This window comes from Schistocerca piceifrons, chromosome 9 (genome assembly GCF_021461385.2).
Source record: "Schistocerca piceifrons isolate TAMUIC-IGC-003096 chromosome 9, iqSchPice1.1, whole genome shotgun sequence".
Classification (NCBI taxonomy): Eukaryota; Metazoa; Arthropoda; class Insecta; order Orthoptera; family Acrididae; genus Schistocerca; species Schistocerca piceifrons.
The window spans coordinates 196,071,979-196,099,351 of NC_060146.1; the positions used below are offsets into that span (position 1 = coordinate 196,071,979).

Below are 27,373 nucleotides of genomic sequence, written 5' to 3' on the forward strand. Positions count from 1 at the left end.
ACTACTTGCTGACAGGAAATTAAAAAAAAATGTGTGAAATATAATCAATGAGAAAATACCAGGTAGTTATAGTTAAAGTGCAGTTCCTCACAGAGGAGAAAACCTTGATAGGTACTCTAGTGCATTAATGTGAAACAGATTTACGCTGGAAAAATTAGTTCCAGTTTTGGCTGCCAGGTGCAAATCTAACACAGCGGATGAAAGAAATATACATAGAAATTTTGTCATATGTAATGGATTAAGAACAGGTCATGAGCAGAAAAAGTCAAACAAGTGAGAAATGGATAATGTTGATTTTATTATTAACCACCACTTACACAATTGATTCGTATGAACACCGGAGACATCATCAAGATGCTGTACAGCACCAGATTTGCACCTGTGGGCAAAATTGGAACTAATTTTTCTAGCATAAATCGGTTCTGCATTAATGCATTGGCATATATTCCTACCTCCATGAGCAGCTGAACTTTAATTATAACCACCTAGTGGCACGACACAACAAGGAAGTGAGGAAGAAGATCAATCCAGAATGAGATTTTCACTCTTTAAAACTGTATGCCGGACTGAGACTCAAACTCGGGACGTTTGCCTTTCACGGGCAAGTACTCCAACAAGGTTTGCAGAAGAGCTTCTGTGAAGTCTGGAAGGTAGGAGATGAGGTACTGGCAGAATTGAAGCTGTGAAGGTGGGTCGTGAGTCATCCTTGGGTAGCTCATTTGGTAGAGCACTTGCCCGTGAAAGGCAAAGGTCCCGAGTTTGAGTCTCAGTCTGGCACACAGTTTTAATCTGTCAGGAAGTTTCAAGAAGATCAGTGTCTGAAACATTTGATTGTTGGAGGAGGAGTAAGAAATGGGAATAGCCATTAACTGTAGGTTCACCAAATCTGCTTCTACATACGAGGGTGAGTCAAATGAAAACCTTAAATATTTTTTAAAATATTATTTATTGTGGAGAAGTGGTACAAAGCTGTATCACTTTCAACATAATCGCCCCCATGCTCAATGCAAGTCATCCGGCACTTACAAAGTGCATAAATTCCTTCAGAAAAAAAATTCATTTGGTAGTCCGCGCAACCACTCATGCACCGCGTGGCGTACCTCTTCATCAGAACGGAACTTCTTTCCTCCCATTGCATCTTTGAGTGGTCCAAACATATGGAAATCACTTGGGGCAAGGTCTGGTGAGTATGGTGGATGAGGAAGACACTCAGAATGCAGGCCTGTGATTGTTGCAACTGTTGTACAGGCAGTGTGGGGTCTTGCATTGTCATGTTGCAAAAGGACACCTGCTGACAGCAGTCCACATTGCTTTGATTTGATTGCAGGCCGCAGATGATTTTTTAGAAGATCTGTGTATGATGCACTGGTGATAGTGGTCCCTCTGGGCATGTAATGCTCCAAAATGACGCCTTTTTCGTCCCAAAAGAGAGTCAGCATAACCTTCCCTGCTGATGGTTCTGTTCGAAACTTCTTTGGTTTTGGTGATGAGGAATGGTGCCAATCCTTGCTCACTCTCTTCGTTTCCGGTTGGTGGAAGTGACCCAGGTTTGTCCCCAGTAACGATTCTTGCAAGGAAGCCATCACCTTCTCGTTCAAAGCGCCGAAGAAGTTCTTCGCAAGCACCAACACATCGTTCTCTCATTTCAGGAGTCAGCTACTGTGGCACCCATCTTGCAGACACTTTGTGAAACTGGAGCACATCATGCACAATGTGGTGTGCTGACCCATGACTAATCTGTAAACATGCTTCAATGTCATTCAGTGTCACTCAGTAGATTTTCTTCACTATGGTTTCAACTACTGCAATGTTCTGTGGAGTCACAACTCATGCCTGACCTGGACGAGTAGCATCTTCGACTGAAGTCACACCATTTGCAAACTTCCTACTCCATTGGTAGACTTGCTGCTGTGACAAACATGCATCACTGTACTGAACCTTCATTCGTTAATGAATTTCATATGTTTCACACCTTTGCTACGCTAAAACCGAATAACAGAACGCTGTTCTTCCCTAGTGCAAGTTGCAGGTGGGGCGGCCATTTTTATACTGATACTGCGATTGTATGTTTGCATCCGGACTATGCTGCCACCTACAGGCCATTCTACATGCTGTTTGTAGTACACTTACCAACTTACAGGATAATGACGTGAAATTTTGATTTGTTATTACAAATTTAAGGTTTCCATTTGACTCGCCCTCGTACATACTCTTGAAACCGCTGTTAAGTTCATGACAGAGAGCACTTAGCAGTATACTATATGCTAGAATTTCTTCTCATTCCAATTGTGTTGGGAGTTCTTGAAGAATGACTGCAGAAATGGCTTTGCGCATGCTGTAAGTAGGGTCTTCCCTGTCCCTGTGGGAGTGATACTAGGGATCCTCAATGTATTTCTATATTATTCTCCCAATACTGCTTCTTGAAATTATGTGAATAGTTTCTGTAGAATAACTGCAGCCTATCTTGAGGCATGTGTCAGTTCAGATTTTTCAGCATTTCCAAGGTGTCCTCCTGTGAGTCTAGAAAACCTGTGAGAATTTGTGCTGCCCTTCCCGATATACATGGGGATAATGTTTAAAAACCCTCGAAGTTATGTAAGTTATGCTGAGACAATTAATTTGAGACACATGTCAGGAAATGACAAATGTTGAACGTGTTATGTCACTACATGATGTACCTCACCATAAGCAGCAGTTGAGCCTATCAATCAGTCACACCTGATCGTCCTGACCCAAGTCAAGTGTTCACATTGGTGTGGCTCCTTGCCTACATGTGTGACTCTAGCACGTGGGGCTGAGGGTTCAAGTCTTTCATCTGGCAGGCAGTATTTTTTTTTTTCATTGCATTAGGCAATTATGTGTTTACATTTTATTAATCAGTCTTACAGTCTCCACTGGTTTATTGCAAAGTGCAGTACAACAAAAACATACTGTGTTGCATCACAAGTAAATGAGTACAAGCTTACAAATTGTGTTGTTACCAGTCAATAACCTGCATTTTCTTTACTAAAAAGACTATGTAAACAAAAAAGAAGGGACAAGAGGAAAGAAACACAGAATAGTAAGAGCTTTTGCTTGGTTACATCTTGCGATGTCTCATGTTCAACATTTGTCATCCACTTTTGGGGCATTTCCTGACATTTGTGGCCCCATGTGTCTTGTATTAAATTAGTTGTCTTAGTGTTGTCTATGTTGCTTTGGAGGTTTTTAAATGTTAATAATAATCACCTTGTATATTTAATGTTCGCTGCTAGTTGTATTTGGTATGGATCCCACTTGAGCAATATTGTTTCATGGTACGCATAAGTGATTTGTAGTGAACAAACAACAACATTGTCTGTCATAGAAAACAGGTTGCCAAATTACATCCATATTTACACAGAGGGCTCCAAGGCACTTGAAGGAAAAGGATATGAATTCTACTGCACATTAAAAAAGACTATGGGGTGGTATGCTATATCTAATGAAGCATACATTTATAGTGCTGAAAATTAATAATTCGCAGAGCAGTTGCCTATGGAATAAGGAAAGAATTTCAGAAAGTTTAAGAGGCTCTAAAAGCGCTTTACATAGGATAGAAACGACCATCCCAGATTATATACAAGATGTACAGATGTCATCTTGTGGATCAGAGGACATACAGCCATCATTGAAAATAAAATAGCTGACATGTATGCTACAGAAAGTTTAGCTATAGCACATTCCAAGGAATTAGACTTCTCTGTAGTGATTTTATATGGAAAATATACCGACAAACACAGGAAGAATGGAGCAGTGAGGCAACAATTACTCAAAGGAACTAAGGAAGGTTTTATATGCGTTTTCAATAGGAACTGCTGAGGAAATTGTGGTTCAATTGAATCAGCGCGAGTGAATGGCACCAGAGCTCATCTTTAAAGTTATCGATTCAACAACATGCAGCCATGACAATGATGAAGAAGCCGACTTAAATAACACAGTATTGGCAAGTACCAAATATCGGACACAGAAAATGTAACTATGTAGGTTGGAACTTAAACAGTGGCAACACTGCTGTGGTGTCACTATGTTTTCAAAACAGGAACAGTGGAGTTGGATCAAGGTTGAATGTGCCAGAGGTTGTACAGCATGACAGTGTCATCATGGTCTTCAAGAGGCGTGCAGGGAATTGGCATTGCTGCACAGAACAGTGGCACATTGCGTAAAAGCCTTCAACAAAGGCCGGCAAACTGTGGCAGACATGCATTGGGCAGGTCATCCTAGCATCTCTTTAGAAGACGTGCATGCTGCATTACTGGACAGTGATCGATGCCATACAATTCGTGATCTTGCCCACGAAGCCGAATTAGCGCTTATGACTATGCTTTGCGTCGTGAAGGAATGCCTGGGCATGCGAAAAATTGCATCACGATGGGTTCTGCATGGCTTGATGGGAATGCATAAATGGATGCGTTACGACACTGCTCAGACGCACTTGGAGTGCTACGAGCACAATGGAGAGGCTTTCTTATGCCATATCATAACACTGGATGAGACATGGTTCACATCGTACAAGCCAAAACTGAAACGCCAGTCCAACAAATGGCATCATTATGAGTCGCCGCGAAAGTCGAAAGTGCGTTAGAGCCCCAGTGTGGTGAAAGTTATGGTGATTCTCGTGTACGACTATGATGGTGTTATCCTAATGCATTACGTTCCTCCACAGTAGACCATCAGTGTACAGTATTACTGTTCGTTTTTGGAACTTCACCTTCAACCAGCTTTTTGAAAGAAGTGGCTACACTTTCTGCGCAACCCACCCATACAGCACAAGCTGTGGCTGCTTTGTTTAGTCAATGGGACTGGGAAGTACTGTACCATCCACCATACTCCCCTGACTTAAGTCTTTGATTTGATTCTGAAGATGAAGGAACTACTTCGTGGCATTCGCTTCAGAACTGTTCCAGAGATTCGACAGGCTGTAGACTGCTCCATTCGCACCATCAACAGAACAGGCTGCTTACGGTGTAATACGCCTTCCACATTGCTGGCAACAGGTTCAACACAATGCTGGTGACTACTTTGAAGGACAGTAACAGAAGCAAACATGTAATTCTTTTGTATCGGTTGTGAATAAATAGCTGCCACTATTTAAGTTCCAACCCTCGTACATTGAAAGTTGAACCAGCTGCAGGTTTCATTGCCGACGTCCGTTACTGTCCTATTTCGTACAAATGATATAAGGATTTACACACATTACAGGAATATATGTGAAGTCACAGACATCAATATTTAGATACATTTGTCTCAAATAGTTATGTATGGGTGTCACATTGATATATAACTTCAGTTTTTTTAATGGATAGAGTATATCAGAATATGTAACCAGTAAACTATGAAAATGTACCTGATGTTTAAACAAATTAAACACAGTAGCTGGTTAGCTTAGTTGGTGAATATCACGTAAGATCAAATAAATAAATAAAAAGTGATGTTTAAGAAGTCTTCTTACTAGACTGACTGCAATTTCCCAGTATACTACCAACGAACTGATGTCTATCACCTACTTTACATGTGACTCATCCTGAGCCTATGTGATCCTTTCATTTTTTATCCTCACAGTTTGTTACAACCATCTGTGTGTATGAGTTGGCTGCTTTCAATTCTGACTTACTAAGGGACACAAATGAGAAGAATTTAATATTCTTCTCCTCACAACATAATATAAAATCTGTGGAAAATAGTTTAAAATGTTTGATTAGACTGCATCATAATTCTGTTGAGTATAGTTTCCATTATGTGATGTTCTCCCCTGTGTGTCGCTTTTTCCTGTGCTTCGTATGATAAGATATCTGTGTACGTATGTAAAAATGTGTTTTGTAGCATACAAAATACCTGACTTTAGTTTAATCCTGGCTGTGTTGCTAATAAATATGTCTTTGTGGCAGGACCATATGTGTTCGGAACAACTGTGTCATCGTATCTTCTCTCCAAGGAAATATATGTTCTTGAGCACAACTATTACAATGGAATTTCAGTGGCAATTCTTTGTGTGATGGCAGTGAAGAAGCTTGGGCCCAGTCTGTCTGTTTATCTGGACGAACAAGTAGATGTAAGTGAGGGCTGGCTGCCTACTGTCCCTTTCCTTCTCTTCTCTTCTCTCTCTCTCTCTCTCTCTCTCTCTCTCTCTCTATGAAAGTGAAGTTCCCTGCTCACATCTGTCTGTATGTTTTTGGTAACCTCAGGAACTGCTGTTGTAGGGATTTTGATCTGGTTTTGACTAACTAGAGGAAGATCGTGTATATAATTTTATAAATATTTTGTGGAATTGACTGAATTGTGATGAAATGAAGTTCACCCAGCTGTGAAAATGATGGGAGTGCCATCTAGCAATAAAACTGTCACAATTCCACACAACAGCAAAGCCTGAGCACTGAATGGGTAGCGCAGTGGTTAGCACACTGGACTCACATTCAAGAAGACGGCAGTTCAAACCTGTGTCTGGCAGTCCTGTTTTAGATTTTCCTTGAGTTTTGAAAATCGCTTCAGGCAAATGTTGGGATCTTTCCTTTGAAAGGGCATGGCCGATTTCCTTCCCCATTCTTCCCTAATCTGAACTTGTGCTCCATCTCAAATGACCTCATTGTCAGCGGGATGTTAAATGCTAATCTTCTCCTCCTTGTCCTCCTCAGACCTTGAACAGAATACGAGTCAGGACTGGTGGTCTTCCTGTACTGCATGTGCCTGGAAACCAAAAGGTCTTGGGATCGAATCCTGGCAGACCACAGATGTTTCACTGTCTTTTAACCTAGCATTAGCCCTCATTGATGTGGACATTCTTCAGAAGCAGAATGTGGTTTGTATTCCATGTTAAACTGTAGGTGTCAAAGTGTCAATTTCAAGAGTAGAATCATAGTCAGGCTTGGTGGTGTAGTGGTAAAACGTGTGCACGGTAATGGGAACATTGTGGGACCATGAGTTTTTTTATCTTTCTTTTTAACCTGGCACTCAGCTCTCAGTGATATGGAGATTTGTCTTAATTGAAACATGTTTTGGGTTTCACGTTAAACTGTAGGTTTTCCTGATTGAATAACTGGCTAGGGAGATGCATTTTTCCAAAGTGATGTCCAGTTGAAACACCTAGAACAAGACACTGAGTCACACATTTTTCTGTCTGATGTGTTAAGGCTGCTCTCAGAAACAGGAACTACCGTACAGGGTTTGATACTCGCCGAGCAGTGGTGCGACCACTCCATCGAAAAATGAGCCGCTGTGGAGCCTTTGTAGTGAGGCTTACATTGTTGGCAGGTTGCAGTTTGGTAGTCTGCTCATGCTTTTAGATGCTGCAGTACACCAGCAACTGGGATGTGCTGCCTGAATCATTTAATTTATGTGAAAGTGATGCTATTCAGTTATCTAATATGTTCTCTGATTTTTAATCATAACTCTACGCCCTGCCCCTTAAACAAAATTACCACTATGCCAGGCAAGTCATCCAGTCATAGATACTTAGTGCTATCTGTATGGAGATTTGGGGGGTTGGGGGGTGGGAGGGGGGGGGGGTCACTGGTAACTTCTAAAGGTAAGGAAATTATACATTTTATACATTATGAAATCCTCTGGAGTTGATTACATGTTCAGTAAAATACCTCTGAGTTGTTCTCAGTAATATGTTACTTCCATCATAAAAAATGTAATTTAGCATGAAGTTAGGGCAATTTTCTAGAGAGATTGATACAAGTCTTTTACAAATCTCTTAATTGAGAAAGGTCACAGAAGAGGCATCAACAAATACAACCGCTTCTATTAAATGTATTGTTTTCTGTTATTTGTTTATGTATTTATTTTTCTTGAGAAAAGTAGAGTTCTGTCTTGGTAAGAATACACTCAGTATATTACACTTTCAATTTCAGTTGTTGTGGTCTTCAGTCCAAAGACAGATTTGATGGAGCTCTTTGCAGTAGTCTTTTCTGAACAAGCAGCTTCCTCTCTGCATAACTACCTCAACCTATAGTCATATGGATATAATAGAGGGAAACATTCCACGTGGGAAAAATATATCTAAAAACAAAGATGATGTAACTTACCAAACGAAAGCGTAGGTATGTTGATAGACACACAACAAACACAAACACACACACACACAAAATTCAGGCTTTCGCAACCAACGGTTGCTTCATCAGGAAATTTTGTGTGTGTGTTTGTGTTTGTTTGTGTGTCTATCAACATGCCAACGCTTTCATTTGGTAAGTTACATCATCTTTGTTTTTAGATATATTCAACCTATAGTCAAGATAATGTAAGAAAATCTGTGACAGCTCACAGCACTGTTGCCAGCTTTCAGCTGTGAAGCATTCACAGCTGCAGATGAAACCAGTAGCTGCCTACAGAGCTGTGACAACACTGACACATTACCGTAGGGGGGTTTTCAGAATTGCGTTACATTATTGGGTGAAATAGTTGCTTGAAGGTGTCATGCCTAGCCCACTGCAACAGTTAGGGATCACTCATTTTACTAAGATTTTAGCTCCTCTTTTCATTCTTCTGTGTTTGCGATTTAAAAACTGGGTTGTTTTGGAAATCAGCTTTATGCAAACACAATTAGTTATTTTTATATTTACCCAGACATGTTTCGACACCAGTGTGTCATCTTCTGTGGGTCAAATTTTTATTTCTGTAAAGTACAATATCACATCTGTAATAATTTAACTGCTGTAGGCCTAAGAAATACAATATTTGGAATTTGCTTCATTTTGTTTAAACAGTCAACTTAAAATTACATTGCTAACTGTACTGTATTATTATCCATCAGTTTAACTGCTCGTTTTCGTCATTTTTTTTTTGACAGCATGTCATCAGCAAAGTAGCCATAAAGAAAATTATTGCATATTTGTGGAGAGCTGTTTCGAGGGTAACCCCTACCACTTGAATCTGCTTACTGTACTCAAGACTTGATATCTCTCTACAATTTTTAGTGGCCTGTAGACATCCCTTGGACCTTCACAGCCTAACATGAAGCTCACATGTGTACTCTAGCTCATCAAAGAATTTCTTCTGGAAGCTATCAAAGTATTCATTTAGTTTTGTGTGTTTCTGTTGCTGACACTGTGTTTCATTTGAGCTCCTCGCCAGACTGTGAAGGCTCAAGAGCTATCAGGCACCATGTCATCCTCTTTTTTGTGGCACCATCCACATGTGGTATGGAGGGGAATGTGGTCAGCGCACTTCTCTCCTGGCTGTTTGGCATACTTTCCAGACCATGGAGCTGATACTATTTAGTCAAGTAGCTCCTCAATTGGCATCACGAGGCTGAGTTCACCCTGTAGCAGTCCTCCCACCGAGGAAAGATCCTTGGCAGTATTGGGAATCAAACCTGGGTCCTCCGCATGACAGCCATCCACACTGAATATGCAGCTACGGAAGTGGAATATTAAACTGATAGTTCAGTTATATTCATACCTGTCAAAATCTGTCTTCTTTGGAATTGGAATTATTACATTCATCTAGAATTCTGTGGGTATGTTGCCTGTTTCACGAGGTGGAATAATTTTGTTGGTGGTGGCTCTCCCGAGGGTCTCCATAATTCTGAGAGGATGTTGTCTATTGCAGGAGCCTTGTTTTGGCTTAGGTCTTTCAGTACCCTGTCCAATTCTTTTTGCAGTATTCTATCTCTCATCTTATCTTTATCTACTTCTGCTCTTTCTATGATTTTGTCTTCAAGGTTGTTTCCCTTTATAGACCATTTAGACATTCCTTACATCTCCCAGCATTCCCTTCTTTGCTTAGTACAGGCTCATCATCTGACCTGTTAATATTTGTGCACGCACTTCTGTTTTCTCAAAAGACCTTTTTAATTTTTCTATAGGTGGCATCTATCTGTCCCTTATTTATCCATGCTGCAAGGTTACAGTGTGAAAAATGTTGAGTTGTACCATGATTCGGAATCCACGTTAAACTGTGTAAACTCCTATAACTGGCTGGTAAGTCAGTTCAAAGACAAGAGGAAGGCAATGACATACCACCTCCAACTGGACCATATCTAATAAAGCATTGTGGGGTTTAAAACAGTTTTCGGTTTGATGACTGTTTTGCTAAGGTTACAATCTACACAATTGATGTCAGATGCTTCCTTTCATTTTTTCTTGTATATCCGTTTTCTTCTGCATTTTATTATCAATCTTATATGGGTGCTGCTTGACTGTCAAAAAACATGCACATCAAAGATTTACTTTTGGTAGTATAATAAGAACTTTAAATGTGGGAGTGGAGCTGTAAGAGCATATATTGATGCAGTCATATTTTTCTCCTTTCCATGTAATGAGAGCATATGCAAACAGATGATGGCCCATCCTTGCACCACTGCCAAGAAGCAACCAGTCCATTTTTCTAACTACAGATTACTGGTGGGTAACGTAGACAGCCAAAAGCCACAATGTTTAGAAAGAATTGAATCACCAAAAGCTTGACCACTATCTGTGATTGACACCTAATTAACCTTTGCACAGACTGTGTAATTTTATTTAATATAAGATTGTTACTCACTATAAAGTTGACACATTGAGTTGCAGACAGGCACAATGAAAAGACTGTTACACATTTAGCTTTTGGCTGAAGCCTGAGTCAGAAAGGAAACACAAACATATTCACACAAGCAAGCACGCCTCATGCGCACATGACTGCTGTCTCCGCCTGCTCCATATGGCATCTGATTCTAAACAGGGCAGGCGGAGGTAGTGGTTGTGTGTGCATGAGGTTTGCTGGCTTTTGTGAATGTGTCTGTGTGTGTGTGTTTGTTTCCTTTCTCAAGAAAGCTGTGGCCAAAAGCTCAGTGTGTAACAGTCCTTTCTCTGTAACTGTCTGCAGCTCAGTGTGCCATCTTTATGGTGAGTAGCAATGTGTCCTTTTCATAACATTTGTGATATTCTATTTGATATCAGACATGTTGTAACTAGCTCTCTCTTGTTTGTATGCTGTACCTGTTAAGAGATCTCTTTATTGTATTTATTGACTGAACTTAATCCTTATAAAATTGTATACAATGAACTTTGCAAGAGAAAAAAATCTCTAGTGTTTATTAGAAACTAATTTTCATTGTAATGAATAGGGGAGAAGAACATGTAAATGAGGAGTTTCATTATAGGGGTTATGCAAGGTAGCATATTAGGACCAATACTATTCCTGATATACATTAATGACTTTCCCAGTAGTGTTACTCATGGTGATAAATTCTCGTCGCTGATGACAGCAATATTATAGTCACTGAGAAAACAAGAGAACTCCTTGCAGAGAAAGCAAATGAAACTCTCAAGGAAGTTTATGATTTTTCAATAAGCAATAAATTGACGTAGAACGCAGAGAAAACTAATGCCATGGATTTCAATTTGAAGAGGGAAAATGACAATGTTAAATTAAATGTTGATGGCACCTCTATAGACTGTGTAACAAATGTAAAATTTCTAAGAATGAATACTGAATTCTCAGTTGAAGTGGTGTGAATACCCAAAGGTACTTGCAAACAGAATGTCATCAGCGTATTATGCCCTTAGAATCCTATCATCAGTGTGTAACAAGCAGTGTCTTTTAGTTACATACTATTCATATGTACACTCAGTTGTTAGCTACAGCATTCTTTTTTGAGGAACAAACTCACAAAATATGAATACAATTTTCAAACTCCAGAAAAGAACCATAAGAATAATAACCAAAAATAATAGTCGAGCTCATTGTAAAGATCTGTTGAAAACACTGGGGTTTTTAACTGCTCTGTGTGAACACATTTACCAGTCAGTTGTACACATCAAAAATAACATTGGTTATTACTGTACAAACAGCTCTGTCCATGACCATGGAACAAGAGCTAGACTCAACTTACATTTAGCAAGAAAAAATAAACATAAAACTCAAAACAGCATTTTATACCAAGGAATAAAACTTTACAATAAATTACCAAAAGCGATTAAAGAAATTGCAAAAATACACTTACTTAAAATGACAGCTAAAAAGTACCTGTTATGCAATACATTTCATATGTTGAAGGATTACTTAGATAAAACAGAGCAGGGATTTGGTTAAAAAAAGTTATACAAATTAATAATAATAATGATTATAAAACATCCAATATTCCACATAATACCTTCACACTATGCTTTTTTCCTTTTCTGGAAAAACTTACCCCCAAGCTATGCATAGCACAATACTAATACCTTTCCTCTTTCTGAGCTCACCATCTCACTCAGTTTTTCAGGATAACAAATGGGAAGTTGCAGTACAGAAAATGGCCCAGAGATCACCAGTGCAGGTGTCTTTGTGTGTGTATTGAGAGAAGTGTTATGAAACAATGTGTGTATAGTGTGTGCAGCGACTGATAGTGAGATATGAATGAACAGTGTGGCATTGCATTCTCTAATAAGTTATTTGTAAAAGAAGTGTTGCATACCAGGAGTAAATCTAATGAGTGTCTCTAACTGGAAGTCTGTAAATGTATGTCTATACGAATTAGCTTATTTTAAATTGGTCTAAACTTGTAAATACTTTGACATGCCCTATATCCTTGTAAAAAGAGATCTATAGATGAATAAAGCTACTACTACAACTACTATTATAGTTACCTTAATTGTAATTAAAAACTATTTTCATTTTTACTTGGAGTAGAAATTCATTTATTCTTTGAGACCATTAACTTGTTGCAAGTAATTATTCATGGATTAACTTGACTAAATCACTCTGCACATGTTTGTTATTGACATACAGAAAGATGAAAAAACAGTTCAAAGACATCAACAAGTTGCTGTAGCCAACATGATGAAAGCCAGGTCTGCTGGTATTTTCTGTTAATTTCAGTGATGTTTTGACAAACTAAGCTGGTGAACTTCTGCATCAAGACAAAAGGTACACAAACTTTTTTTTTCTTTTCACTCTCTTACCATTGTGGTATACGAGTATCCATCTAAGACTCAGTGTTGGTATGTCTTATGCACGCTAAGCACTTGATTTAAGGTGCTCACTGCATTATTGTATTGAGGCATTTATAAGAATATGTTCATTACAATATGTTTGCACATTTGTAAGTTGGTTGCCATGGCAACAAGTATCAGTACAGACATTTCTGTTAATTTCTTCATAATATTAAATAGTGGAAAATCCTGGATGGACTAACAGCAATATGGAAAAAATCAAACAATGGAAAATCCAGGATGGAATGTAACAATGTTGTGAAAAGGAAAGTTGCTACTCACCATATAGCAGAGATGCTGAGTCACAGATAGGCGCAACAAAAAGACTGTCACAAATATAGCTTTCATGCAATAAGGCCTTCGTTAAAATTGATAACAAACACACACGTACACACTCACACAAACACAACTCACACAGGACTGCATTCTTAGGCAACTTGGCCACACTGCGAGTAGCAGCACCAGTGTATGAAGGGAGTGGCGACTGGGTGGAGGTTGGGGCAGGGAGGGGGAGGGATGGTAGGGTAAGGGTGGTGGATAGTGACGTGCTATTGGGGACGAGGTGAAAAGAGGGAGGGCAGCTATGTGCAGTTGGGAGGTTAGACGGTGGCCAGTGGGGAGAGAGCGGGGGGGGGGGGGGGGCGAATAGTGGAAATGAGGAGTAGTAGTATGGTATTCTGCCTTACAGCAGGTCTTGCCATGGGTTAAGCCTCTTCCACTTTTGTCTGTCCATAGCCAGTCTTTTTGCTTCTGAATATTTGTCTCCTTTGATATTGTCCAGCATTTGATATCTTCTTTTTCATCTTCCCCCTTTTCCCTCCACCATTCCTTCTCTTCTTTCCTTCAGTAAACAGTCCCTTCTCAATGTCCAATCCAGTTCTGTTTTCTCTTTCTGATGACTTTCTCCGATTCTTTGTAAAACTTCTTCAGTCCTTACTCGGTTTACCCATTTCACTTTTTCCATTCTTCTCCATATCCACATCTCTAGTGCCTCCAGTCATCTTTCATCTTCCTTCCTCAACGTCCAGGTCTCCGCACCATACAGTGCAATGCTCCAGATGTAACATTTGGGGGGCCTTTTCAAAAATGGTTCAAATGGCTCTGAGCACTATGGGACTTAACATCTATGGTCATCAGTCCCCTAGAACTTAGAACTACTTAAACCTAACTAACCTAAGGACAGCACACGACACCCAGTCATCACGAGGCAGAGAAAATCCCTGACCCCGCCGGGAATCGAACCCGGGAACCCGGGCGTGGGAAGCGAGAATGCTACCGCACGACCACGAGCTGCGGACAGGGGTCTTTTCCTCAGATCTTTGTTTAGTGGTCCACAAAGTAATTTCTGTTTCCTTTTGAATCTTTCTTTTGCCATTGCAATTCTTTTCCTAATTTCTGTTGAGCAATACATTCATCCATTATTACACTTCCCAAGTAATTGAAGTTATTCACTTGCTCTATTTCAACTCCCTCTATTTTCATATGGCATTTTCTCCCCTTTCCTCCAATTACCATGCTTTTCATTTTCTTTTTGTTAATCTTCATTCCATATTCTTCTAATTTTGTGTTTAGATCATCTAACATTTGTTTCATCTCTCTTGCACACTCTGCCATCACAACCACATCATCTGCAGATCTTATACACTACATCTTTGCCCTGCTATACAAACTCCTCTCCTTCCATCAAAACTTTCATTAATAGTTTCCTGCAGATAGATATTGAACAGTGTTGGTGATAAACTACAACCTTGTCTTACACCTCTTCCCAGTTCAGTTTCTTCACTCATCATACCTCCTATTCTTACTTTTGCTCTCTGGTTCAAATATAAATTTCTAATTAGCTATCTATCCCTCCAGTCAACTCCATGTTTCCTTAGGATTTCCATCCGTTTGTCCCATCTGACACAGTCAACAGCCTTCTCAGGATCAATGAACACAGTATACACCTTCCTTTTCTTCTCCATGCACCTCTCCCCTATGCCCAATGACATCTCTAGTTCCCACTCCTCACCTGAAACCAAATTGTTCATCTCCTATCACGGACTTCAGCTCTCTATATTGCCTTCTGTTGAGTGTCCTCAGCAAGACTTTGGCTGGATGCGATATCAGGCTCACTGTTCTATGTTCCTCACACTTTTACTGTTCTTTTTCTTTTCTGTAGGTATTAAGATACTTTCTGTAAAGTCCTTTTGCCATTTTTCTGTCATGTATATTTGATTACACAATTCAATCCATTCCCTTTTCCCTTCTTTCTCCAATGACTTCAACAGTTTTGCAGGAATCTCATCAATTCCCATTGCCTTTCCATTTTTCATCTCCTTCATAGATGCCTCAATCTCATTTGTTAGTATTGCATTTCGTTTGTCATCATCTGCAACTTTATCTTCTTCTTCTTCTTCTATCCCAAGCTCTTCTTCACTTGGTCAGCTGTCTGCAGCGTATAGCCATTCTATATATTCTTCCCATCTTCTCATTATTTCTTTGGGGTTCACTCACCATTTTACCACCCGCTGCCTCTGCTACCTTTAGTCTATTGTTGTTTCTCTTTTCTCTGAATGTCAAATCCATGGCTTCTTTGTACATTAAATCATATTTTCCTTCTTTCTCTAATTTCTCTATCTTGTTACACTTTTCTGTCAGCCATTTCTCCTTTGCTTTTTCTGTCTCCCTTCTTAATTCATTATTTAACCTCCTGTAGTTGCGTTTTCCTTCTGTGTTTACAGTTTTCCATTTCCTGCAGTCATCCATCTTGGTTATCATATCTGGTGTTACCCACTCTTTCTTTACTTTTTCCCTCTCCTTGACTCTGAGCATTTCCTTAGTTCTCTTTTTGATCCCATTTTTAAAATGATCCCATCTTCCTTCTGAGCATTCAATTTCCTGTCCTTGCATCATGATTACACAATATGTATTCTCTAATTTTTCAAAATTGCCTTTGTCTTTCAGTTTCTCAAAGTTAATGTGCTCTCTCTTCTGTCCTTTCCAGGTTCTTTTCAATTTAACTAGAACTGCAGCTACTACTAATCTATGATCTGAATAAATATCTGGCCCTGGATAACTTTTGACACTCTTTAGGCAAGCATTTCAATCACCTATTATAACAATACACCCATTTCTTTTCTCTCTCTCTCTGCTAAGTTTTCTATCTTCTCATAACATTCTTGTACCTCTTCATCTGAATGATTACTTGTTGGCATATAGACCTGGATGACAACTAAGTCTTTCTTTCTCTCTTTCACTGTCATCATCATTTTTCTTCCACTAACATATTCAACCTTGATAACCTTGTCCTTCAGTCTTTTACCTATCAAAATTCCAAACCCATACATTCCATTTTTATCTTCACCTGAATAGTACAATCAGAAGTCTGCACTTTCTAGTTCTCCACATTCACCCCATCTCACCTCACACATTCTGAGTACATCCAATTTGTTTCTTGTCATTTCACGTTTGGCGTTTGGCATTCTAATTTCCCTTCCTGGATAAGGGTTAAAACATTCCAAGTCCAAATCCTCAATAAGTCTTCCTTCTTCTTCTCCTTCCTTCCTTTTCCCTAATCTCTGGAGTCCTCATTGTATTCCCCTCCTCGAGATCCAATTGAGGGGAAGCTTCACCTCCAGAATATTGTACAAAGAGGTCCATCCCATGAGCAACTAGAGAAGTAATTCTAGTGGTGGTTTCCCATTGCCATCGACTGTCCTCCACATCCTATTGGCTCACTGACCCAGTTTCCCACTGGGGTTTGTTACCCAACCTTCCACTGGGTTGCTCAGCTTAACAAGGACACCATGTGTAGGTAGGATTGTGGAGAATTGAGGTGAGAGAGGCTAAGAGGACTCTCTTGTTGAGTTCATATATTCATATCTCACCTCCATTTTTAGCCGGACTCCCAAGGTTATAGCAGCAAATCCCCCAGGTCATCTCCTGGGGAAAGAAGAGAAGTAAAAGACTGGGTGTGATGGAGGAATGAGGGCTGTGGAGTGGTGGAATGGGAACAGAGAAGGGGTGGGAGAGGACAGTGACCAACAAAGGTTGAGGCCACGAGTGTTATGGGAACATAGAATATATTGCAGGGGAAGTTCTCATCTTCACAGTTCAGAAAAGCTGGGGTTAGTGGGAAGGATTCATATGGTACAGGCTGTGAAGCAGTCATTGAAATGAAGGACGCCATGTTTGTCAGTGTGCTCAGCAACAGGGTGCAAGTCCCCCTCCATGAAAAATATGATCACACCATAACACCACCGTCTTCAAATTTTACTGTTGGTGCTACACATGCTGGCAGATGACGTACACCAGGCATTTGCCATACCCACACCCTGCCATCACATCGCCACATTGTGTTCCATGATTCGTCACTCCACACAACGTTTTTCCACTGTTCAGTCGTCCAATGTTTACGCTCCTTACACCAAGCGAGGTGTCATTTGGCATCTACCGTCATGATGTGTGGCTTACGAACAGCCGTTCGACCATGAAACCCAAGTTTTCTCACCTCCTGCCTAACTGTCATAGTACTTGGAGTGGATACTGATGCAGTTTCGAATTCCTGTGTGATGGTCTGGATAGATGTCTACCTATTACACATTACGACCCTCTTTAACTGTCAGCAGTCAGTCAACAGACGAGATCGGCCTGTACGTTTTTGTGCTGTACGTGCCCCTTCACATTTCCACTTCACTATCACATCGGAAACAGTGGACCTAGGGATGTTTAGGAGTGTGGAAATCTCGCGTACAGATGTATGACACAAGTGACACCCAATCACCTGACCACATTTGAAGTCCATGAGTTCTGTGGAGTGCCCCATTCTGCTCTCTCAGAAGGTCTAATGACTACTGAGGTTGCTGATATGGAGTACCTGGCAGTAGGTGGCAGCACAATGCACCTAATATGAAAAATGTATGTTTTTCGGGGTATCCGGATACTTTTGATCACATAGTGTATGCTAGTGGCAGTAGAGTCATCCTGCAGTCTTGGAAAATGCTGGTCCTCTAAACTTTCTTAATAGCATTACAGGGAGAGAATGTCTCCTACCCTTTAAGGATTCCCATTTGAGCGTACAGTATTTCTGTACTATTCATGTAGATTGAACCTACTGGGAACAAACCTAGCAGCATGCCTCTGAATTGTTTTGATGTCTTCCTTTAATTCAACCTGGTGGAGATCCAAAACACTGATATCAGCAATCTAATCAGCCAACTACATTGAACTTTCTGATGGTGCTTTTATTACATTGAGCGAAAACAGTCAATAAAAATGTTGATTGTGATGTGTGGCTATCCTACAAACTTAATTCCTGAGAATGAGTCACACAAGTCTTCTGTATGCAGTCTCCTTTATAGATGAACTACACTTTCCTAGTACCGCCTCAGCAAACCAGAGCCGACCATTTGCTTTCCCCATTACCAACTTTACTTGGTCATTCTATTTCATGACACTTTGGAGTGTTACATCTAGATATTTAATCAATGCAATTGTGTCAAACAGAACGTCACTAATACTGAATTTGAACTTTATAAGGTTGTTTTTCATACTCATCTGAGTTAATCTACATCTGTCCACATTTAGAACAAGCTGCTGTTCTTGACATCAAGTAGAAATTCAGTCCATGTCGTCCTGCATCCTTCTAAGTCACTCAGTGATGATGCTTTCCTGTACACTACAGTTTCTCAGCAAACCTTAGCAAATTCCTGTTTACCCTATCCATCAGATAGTTTATGTTTACAAAAACAAGACTGGTCCTTCTGTCTTTTGTGGGGCACTCCTGACAATATCCCTGCCTCTGATAAACATTCACTGTCCAGAAAAATTTACTGGCTTCTGGTAGTTAAAAAATCTTCAAGCAACTCACATATCTGAAATCCAGTTCCATATGCTCAGACCTACATTAACAGTCTGCAGTGTGGTCTGTGTCGGGCACTTCCCAGAAATCAAGTAGTGTCTAATCTGTTGGTTGCCCTTCACCCATAGTCATTGTGGCATTGTGTGAGAAAAAAGAAAATTGAGTTTTGCACAAGTGGTGCTTCCTAAATCCGTGCTGATTTGTAGGCAGAAGCTTCTCTGTCTCATGGAAATTTGTTGATTTTGAACTCAGAATTTGCTCAAGAATACTGCTGCAAAGCAATGTTAAGGATATTGTTCTGTAATTTTGCGGGGCTGTTGTCTTACCCTTCTTATTTATGGGAGACGCCTGCACTTCTTTCAGTCGTTTGTGACTTTGGCTGGATGATAGATTTATGGTACATGCAAGCTAAATAAGGGGCCAATGCTCTTTGTAAAACCGAATTGAGGTTCTTTCCAGGCTTGAAGACTTATTTGTCTTCAGATCATTCAGTTACTTCTCACCACTGGGATTGCATAATTCTGTGTTCTTCATAAGGGCCGAACGTCAGTACAGTCAACTTAAACACGGTTCTCTCACTAACAATATTTCATCAATGAATTGCAGTAATTGTCCGATGCATGTGCAGTTACCAACCACATTATTGCAGAAGCTATCTTTAGAAAAAAAGTCATATTTAGCTTTTATGGCACAACTAAAAGTATAATTCATATTTGACCGATAATTATTGTAATTTGTGCAGACAATTTTGAACAGTGGCTCCAAATCATAGTGTATTTTACAATGTGTTTTCCATCAGTAGAAATTTCTCTTGATGAGGCATGTTCAGAAAGTAAACGTACTGTGACTAACAGCCTGTTTTTTGCTTTTTGAGGGTTGGCAACACTGAGTGGTAGAAGGGGACCCCTGACTAGATCAGCTGTTGAAGGAACACAGTGATACGTAAACTCACATTGTAGTGTGCAGTTGAGTGAAAGATACTGGTAAGAAATCCTCCCAAGTGCAAGGCGCTCACTGTGGTCCACTTCCTACTCGCAGAAGAAATAATACCTACCAAATTCTTTTTGCAAATTAAAATCATTTATGTGGAAGGTATTATGAACAGAAAGAGTGTTTTTAAGTGGTGTAAGGGGATCTGGCGGAGGCAGAACAAATGTTCACGATGAACAGAGGTGTGGAAGACTTTCTGTTTTGACTGGTGAGCTGGTGCAAAAAATCGCGGAAACATGGTGAGTTGGTGCAAAACATTGAGGAAACTGTTCAAGAAGAGTCCCGATTGACAGTAGATGAAATTTCTGCAATGTTTCCCTAACTGTCCAGAATTCTCTTACGTGAGACGCTCACAGGGATACTCAAAACTATGCCACCTGGCACCTGGCAACAATAAGCGTAGGAATTGTCTTACCAGCAGAAAATGGTATAACGGGAGTAGTGTTCATTACGCGTAGGAAGGTATGGCATAGAATGTGTTACTGTGAAGAGTTCAGTGATAGGGTTGTTCTCATCAGAATCGACCGCAAACCAATACCGGAAAATAGTGCAGGTATACATGCCGACGTCGCGAGATGAAGATGAAGAAATAAAGAAACAGCTGACAGAGCAGCACAAGAAAAATTTGGTCAGCAGTGCCTGCAAGTTTCTTGAGCAACTTGCATTGGAAGATGAGGATTTTCTGAGCTCTATTGTATCTGGAGGTGAAACATGGGTGGTTCATTATGTGTCTGAGACAATAAGACAGCCGTCACACCAGCAATTTCCCATCTGCCAAAAAATTCAGAGCCACAATTTTGGGCAAAAAAATCGAGGCCTCTGTGTTTTGGGACTGAAAAGGCATTATTTTGGTCGAATTCCTGCCTCATGGAGGGACCATCAGTGCATAAAGGTATTGTGAGATCCTAAAAACTCGAAAGGAGCATTCAGAACTTAAGGATGGGAATGTTGATGAGAGGAGTGTGCATCCTGCACAACAATGCCCATTCTCGCACTCTTAGCCATGGAGACACTCTTGAATTCATTTGGTTGGGATGTTTTGAACCACACCTCATATTCCCCTGATTTGACACCTTCATATAATCATCTTTTCACCTCTCTGAAGGCACAAATGAGTGTAATTAAATTTTCAACCAACAAGCGGGTGAAGAAAGAGGTTCTGAAGTGGAGGAAGGAGCTGGTGAGAGAGTTCTTCAAGGAGGACCTAAAGAAGCTTGTGCCACGGCTCACCGTGTACATTGAACAGAGTGGCAAATTATGTGGAAAAGTAGCCAATAAGTGTTTCAACAATATCCCCTTTTTTTTAAATGCATTTTTTCTACAAAGTATGAAAATATTGTACACTTAGTTCCTTAAATGCCTCATATAACGTGTAATTTTGTCATGTTTTATCATTTGTTGATGTCAGTTTCATTAACATCTCTTTTTATCTTACTAGGAGGAAACAGGCCAGTGGAACAAGTACAGAGAAGACCAGTTTCGTTTCTATAATCAAGCTGTAGAATTGGAAAAGAAGGCGCAACTATCTGCCCAAGCACAGACCATGCTGCCCGATGCAAAGTACCAGATGGTCGCACTTCAGAGAGAGGCCGCATTTAGAGAGCGCCAGATGGAAGTTCATAGGGAGGTGCGTTTTTCAAAAATTGTGTGCTGACCCTGAGTGTTTTTATTGTTGCGTTTGTTGCAAATTGGAGTGAATGTCTAAAAAGACTTGTTGTTGTTGTTGTTGTATTTCCTTCAAAGACTGGTTTGATGCAACTCTTAGCACGAGTCTGTCCAGTGCAAGCCTCTTCATTGCTGTGTAACTACTTCAGCCTGTTGCATGCATTTGGCCATGTTTACTGCTGTGCCTGCAGTAGCAGAGACAAAATGTGAACAATATTCCTCAATCTGTTTTTACTGGGAAAAACCAATAAACAAGAACATTGCTGATGTTGACAAAGTAACTGAAACAAGACACAATTCAAACAAGAAACAAAATATGTATCCCAATTCAGATTTTATAGCAGAAGAACAACAAAATAAAATGTTTTCCTCACAAGTCACTCGCTCGAGAAAGTTCACCAAAGAAGAAACAGAAACAAAATCATTACAGAGCCTCTGAATGTCCATCTTTTCAGAGATGGTTGTGGGACTCGGCTGTTCGCTATGGGTTGTCAAATCAAACACCTTTCAGCCATCTAATTTCCAAACTTATTTTATTTGGTTGCCAGTTCGGCGATTTACTTCTTCAAGCCCTTTGTACAGACGACAATGATACCATTATGAAATAGATAACCAAAAGAGGGGGGGGGGGGGGGGGGGGCGGGGGGAGGATGGTGCAAGTCTTACATACAGTGATAATATGTAATAACATAACAATACCAACCAGTACAGAAAGTTACATGAAGTTAAAAATAAATTAAGTAATAAAGTAAGAGAGCATTGACACACTGTATTAACTAAATTAGTGAGCAAAGTATATACGTCAAATAATCATAATAAAGGAACCTACTAATTGGAGGTCAATATTTCATGTTATGAATAGATAATGACAGTATATTTCTAATGCAATGCCTGTGAATGAAACAACTGGAGTAAAACAATATAGTCATATACTGACGAGTACAGACTGAACGTAAAACATTTGATTACATGCTGTCATATAGTAGTAGAACATATACCACTTACTGGAGGTCACCCCATAACTGTCTGTATCATCATGTTCCATATGCTACTAATGACTTATAAAAGGAGAATATAAAAATACATCAGTGCAATTTATTGATCACAAACTCATAAGATGCAATTTACTCAATAAAACATCACTAGTGAGCCAAACTATGAATCTAATGTAATATACCATAATGAATTCCCACTGAGCAGTAAGTATTGAAAATATATGAAACAGGCAAATCCAATGTTATCACGAAAGTGATAAGTGCCCTGGTAAGCAGGCATGTGGCTAGCTGAGTGAGATACCAAGTCTTAAGATATGAAGTAAGCCTAAAGAAAGGTACTGTGATACATATGCAGTATATTAGAAAGACACTCATTACAATCAGAGCACCCAAGGGCACATATCTCTACATGTCATGTAGCATGTAACCCTTAAGCAAGTGAAGAGAAAGGATAATGTGACGTAGGACAGAAAAACCACAAGAATACAAGTGTCAGGGTATACCATACAGTGTGTAATAATCATTTAGTACCTTTGAGATTAGATGGTTAATTGAGAAAGTGTCTTTCGAGTAATAGACCATAACCCTGTGTTGGATGTTATCAAGGCATTCGAGGTTCAGGTGTGCAATCTACTAGAGAATGGTTGGCACAGCATTACCAACAAGCTCTCCAGGGAGGACGGAACACCATTACATGACACTCTTGAGTTGCTGTTCGGAGCTACCACTACTGATAATTCGGGACCACCAGCAAATGAGGCACATGAGTGTTGCGGCTGGACTGGCAGATCCCTACAAGTTTGGGAAGCATGTTTAACTGCCTTCTGGCCGGCAGTGCTCCGGCTTATAAGGGTGGTTGGTGGATGGATTTTCTGGTACTATTTTCAATCACATGAATGCTATCGGATCCACTGTGCTCGGGTAACGGGCTCTTGCTGCTGTTGTATGAGACACGAGGCTGTGCTTTCGTCTCCAGCAGCAAAATTTCTTCCTGTTGTCAGTCTATATTTTATGTCCTCTTGATCTCAGCCAGTATACGTCATTTTGCTGTCCCAGTAGCAAAATCCATCTTTTACTTCCAGTGTCTCATTTCATAACCTATTTCCCCCAGCATCATCTGATTTCATTCAGCTACTGTCCAGGTTCAGAATACTGAAGTTAAAATAGAAGCCTTTATGAAAAACTCCTACAGAATTGTATTTTACTGGTTTCGGTACTTGTGTGTCACATGCCATACTGTTGCATGTTTTTGTAACAAAAACCTGATGCAAGATGAGGTCTCTTTGGCATAATCACCTACAAAACTAATATATAATCAATTCTCCTTCAGTACCAACTTCCTACATGGAGTATTTGCTAGGTCCTACCTACAGTCACTTAACTTTGACACCTCACCATACACCACAGCATCATCAGCAAACAAGTGCAGATTGCTGCTCACCCTAGCTTCCAAATCATTTATGCATGTAGAGAGTAATAGTAGCCCTATCACATGTCTCTGGGGCACTCCTGATGGTACCCTTGTCTGTAATGAACAACTGCCGGTGCGGAAAACATACTGTGTTCTATAACTTAAGAAGTATTTGAGCTACTCACATATCTGGGAATCTGTTCCATATGCTTGTACCTTCTTTAACAGCCTGCAATGGGGCACTGTGTCAAATGCTTCCTGGAAGCTTAGAACTATGGAATCTACCTGTTGCCCTTCATCCATTTTTCACCATGTATCATGTGAGAAAAGGGCAGGCTGAGTATTGCATGAGTGATGCTTTCTAAAAACATGCTGATTTGTGGACATAAGAATCTCAGTCTCAAGAAAATTTATTACACTCAAACTGAAAATATTTTCAAGGAATCTCCAGCAAATCGATGTTAGGCATATTTGTCTGTAATTTTGTGGATCCGTTCTTTTGCCCTTCTTATACAGGGATCACCTGCACTTTTTCCAGTAGCTTGGAGGTTTGTGTTGGGCGAGAGATTCACAATAAATGCAAGTTAGGTAAGGGGCTAATGTTGTAGAGTACTCTTTTAAAAACTGTTATTGAGGTTCAGTGTGGACCTGGTGATTTGTTTTCAACTCTTTCAGTTGTTTCTTTATGCCAGGGATGCTTATTACTATGTAGTCCATTTGGGATTCTGTTTGATGGTCAAACAACAGTATGTTTGTATGATTCTGCTGTGTGAACGATTTGTTAAATATGAAATTTAAAACTTTGGCTTTTGTTTTGCTGTCTTCAACTGCTACACGAGACTGGTCAACAAGTGAGTGGATGGAAGGCTTAGACCCACTTAGCAATTTTACATAGGGCTAGAATTTTCTTGGGTTTTGTGCCAGATCTTTTGCTAAGGTATGATGATGTTAGTAGCTGTATGCGTTGTTTGTAGATCTTTTCACAGACGCACAAATCTCTATACCCATCTCAAAGGGTTGTGCAATAGAGTAATCCCCTGACATCAAGATGAAAGGTAGGTGGCACCCCCCCCCCCCCCCCCTTTCTGTTGACAGTAACAATCTTCATTCTCAAAAATGCCGTTAAGATCTGGGGTTATCGTGTACAATGCAACTTTGTAAGAGATACCTGTGACAGTTCCTTCAAAGAAGTATGGCTTGTTCAATGCTTTGGATGCCAGATCACATCAGAATGTTACTCCTGGTAGACGGATTTTCATTAGCCCAATTATAAGCAATTAATTGTTCTGTTAAGTTTAAATGTCTTTTCATCCAACCAAATAATTAGATCTTGGAAACATTCATCTTCTTATTACGCATGTTGATGAAACACTCTCACAAAATTCAATTCGCCTATCAAGTCATCTATGTACAGAGTATGGAATCCAAAAAAATTCTGTGAAAACTAGCTTTTCTGATTGCAGTCTCATGAGAACATTGTCTCACAGACTTTCTCAGGAGTTCCGTGTATGGTGGAATCACCACAACACCACTTTCTTGTCTGTTGGATGTTTCTTTCTTCTGCTACGTTCCTTCATTGTATTATATATTGTCACATCGACATTAAATTTGCTTCAGATTCTTGTAATTGTTAACTGTGAGGGTAGTGGTGTTCTAAATTCAACTCTCCAAACTCATCAAACCCTATTCATATTCTCCATTTTCCAGTAACACTTTAGCACACACTGCTGTTCTCCAAATGATAATGTCATCTGCCTGAGCCCCACATTTTATCTGACATGTTCACTGAATGATCGTGAAGTGCATTGCTTGTATTTGGATGTAAAGAAGCTATATTTTATCATTAATAATATTAAGATTATACTTTTATATGTGACACTCAGGAATATATTTGCACTGCTTGGCAACACCATGCCACATCGCAACACCGTGCCACATCGCCTGGACATGCCCCATATTTTACATCCAGCATGATCATGAATTTTTTTTGGATTATTTTCAGATGTAAAACTATTGTTCTTTCTTTCTCCATTTTTGATATGGCGATTGTACTTTTGTAAAAAATAATTGTGTTTCTTTACGTTATACACCCCTCCCCCAACCCCCCCACCCCCCTCACTATACACCCTTCTTGTCAGTAAGATGTTATATATATTTACTCATTCTTAGATGTATACATGAGGTTTTTTACAATATTTATGGCTGTTCCTTTATACATGCCACACGATAATGTATTTGCTCTGTTTAATGTCTTTGTGGCATGATATCTGCCTGAGCCCCACAAGTTATCTGACATGTTAATTGCATGATCATGAAGTGTGCTGCTTCTATTGGGTTGTGAAGATAATGCCATGTTTATTTCCAGTACTGCAACACATGGAAGTTTTTCTAAGTGTTTCACTGCCTTCTGAATTATTACTCGCAAAATATTATTTCTATATGCCTTAATTAAAGAGAGATTCAGTTTTAATACATTACTTTGGAACATCCTATAATACAGAAAATAAAAGGCATTTTGTATTTCTAAAAAAATTGGAGAACTTAATTTTGGGATTACCCTCATGTGAAATACATTTAATGGAGTATTTTTAGGTGTGGAACATTGTAAGCGTTGACAGAGGGTACACTATTTCTGGCAGGTGGTCCGCCGCCTGGACTACATGGTGGAGGCATCCCGTGTTAACACCAACTTCATCCTGCGGCACATGGCATCCTGGGTGAGGGACCAAGTCTCGAAGGAGCTGGAGAAGGACCCAGAGCTGCCACGGCGTGTACTCAGCCACTGCATTGCGCAGCTGCGATCCTTGATACCACAGCACGAGGACCGCCACGAGGGCACGCCAGCGCCTGATGACGACGACGGTCCAGAAGCTGCCAATCCGGGCACAGATGAGGAGCCAGCCGCAGCTGCAACTGTCAACATGTGGGGCGTGCCCATGCTGGTCTGAAGGGGGCACCACCTTGCAGAAACACCTTGCTGTTGATCTCATTATAATACAAAGAGTGTTCGTAGAATATTGCAAGCTCTATATAACCATTGAGGTGGCAGTCACTGTAAATCTCAAAATTTTCCTGGCACTCTGAATACTCAGTCATCTTTCAGAGAACATTTGGTTGCCATTTGCAACCTCACATGAGCAGCTGCCAGACACCTGAAGGTGAACTGTCAAAAACTGACATTGGCTACCCATGTCACACTATTTAGTAGTGCTCTGTATGTGTTTCATGCATGTATCTCAATCATAGTTGAAAAACTGACAACACTACCAGCAGGCATCAGCCTCAATGACAGAAATGCAAAACTCATATGTGTGGTAAGTTACTGCTCATTATAGCCATTGACATGCTCTCTTGTCTTCATTGACGTAAAATTGAAGAAACAATGGAATCATGTGTTATGACCAATTGATAGCCACTGTCCTGGTTAACATGGTCTTCTGTGTTTTGTATTTCCACTTACTCTTTAATAATGGAATCCAGAAGTGAGTTAGCAACAGCCAGAATTCTTCTTTTGTTGTATTGCACTATTTTCCCAATGGACATGCCAAGTCTAGTAATG

At 40.0% G+C, this 27,373-nt stretch overlaps 1 protein-coding gene across 1 annotated transcript; it reads left to right on the forward strand.

Annotated features, from left to right (window-relative positions):
* Positions 1–3,669: 3,669 nt before the first annotated feature.
* LOC124716849 (ATP synthase subunit b, mitochondrial-like) lies at positions 3,670–26,762 on the forward strand. Its single transcript, XM_047243402.1, has 4 exons — positions 3,670–3,808; positions 5,907–6,070; positions 21,182–21,370; positions 26,454–26,762. Exons 1-4 carry the CDS (start codon positions 3,670–3,672, stop codon positions 26,760–26,762), a joined length of 801 nt encoding a protein of 266 aa, XP_047099358.1.
* Positions 26,763–27,373: the final 611 nt, after the last annotated feature.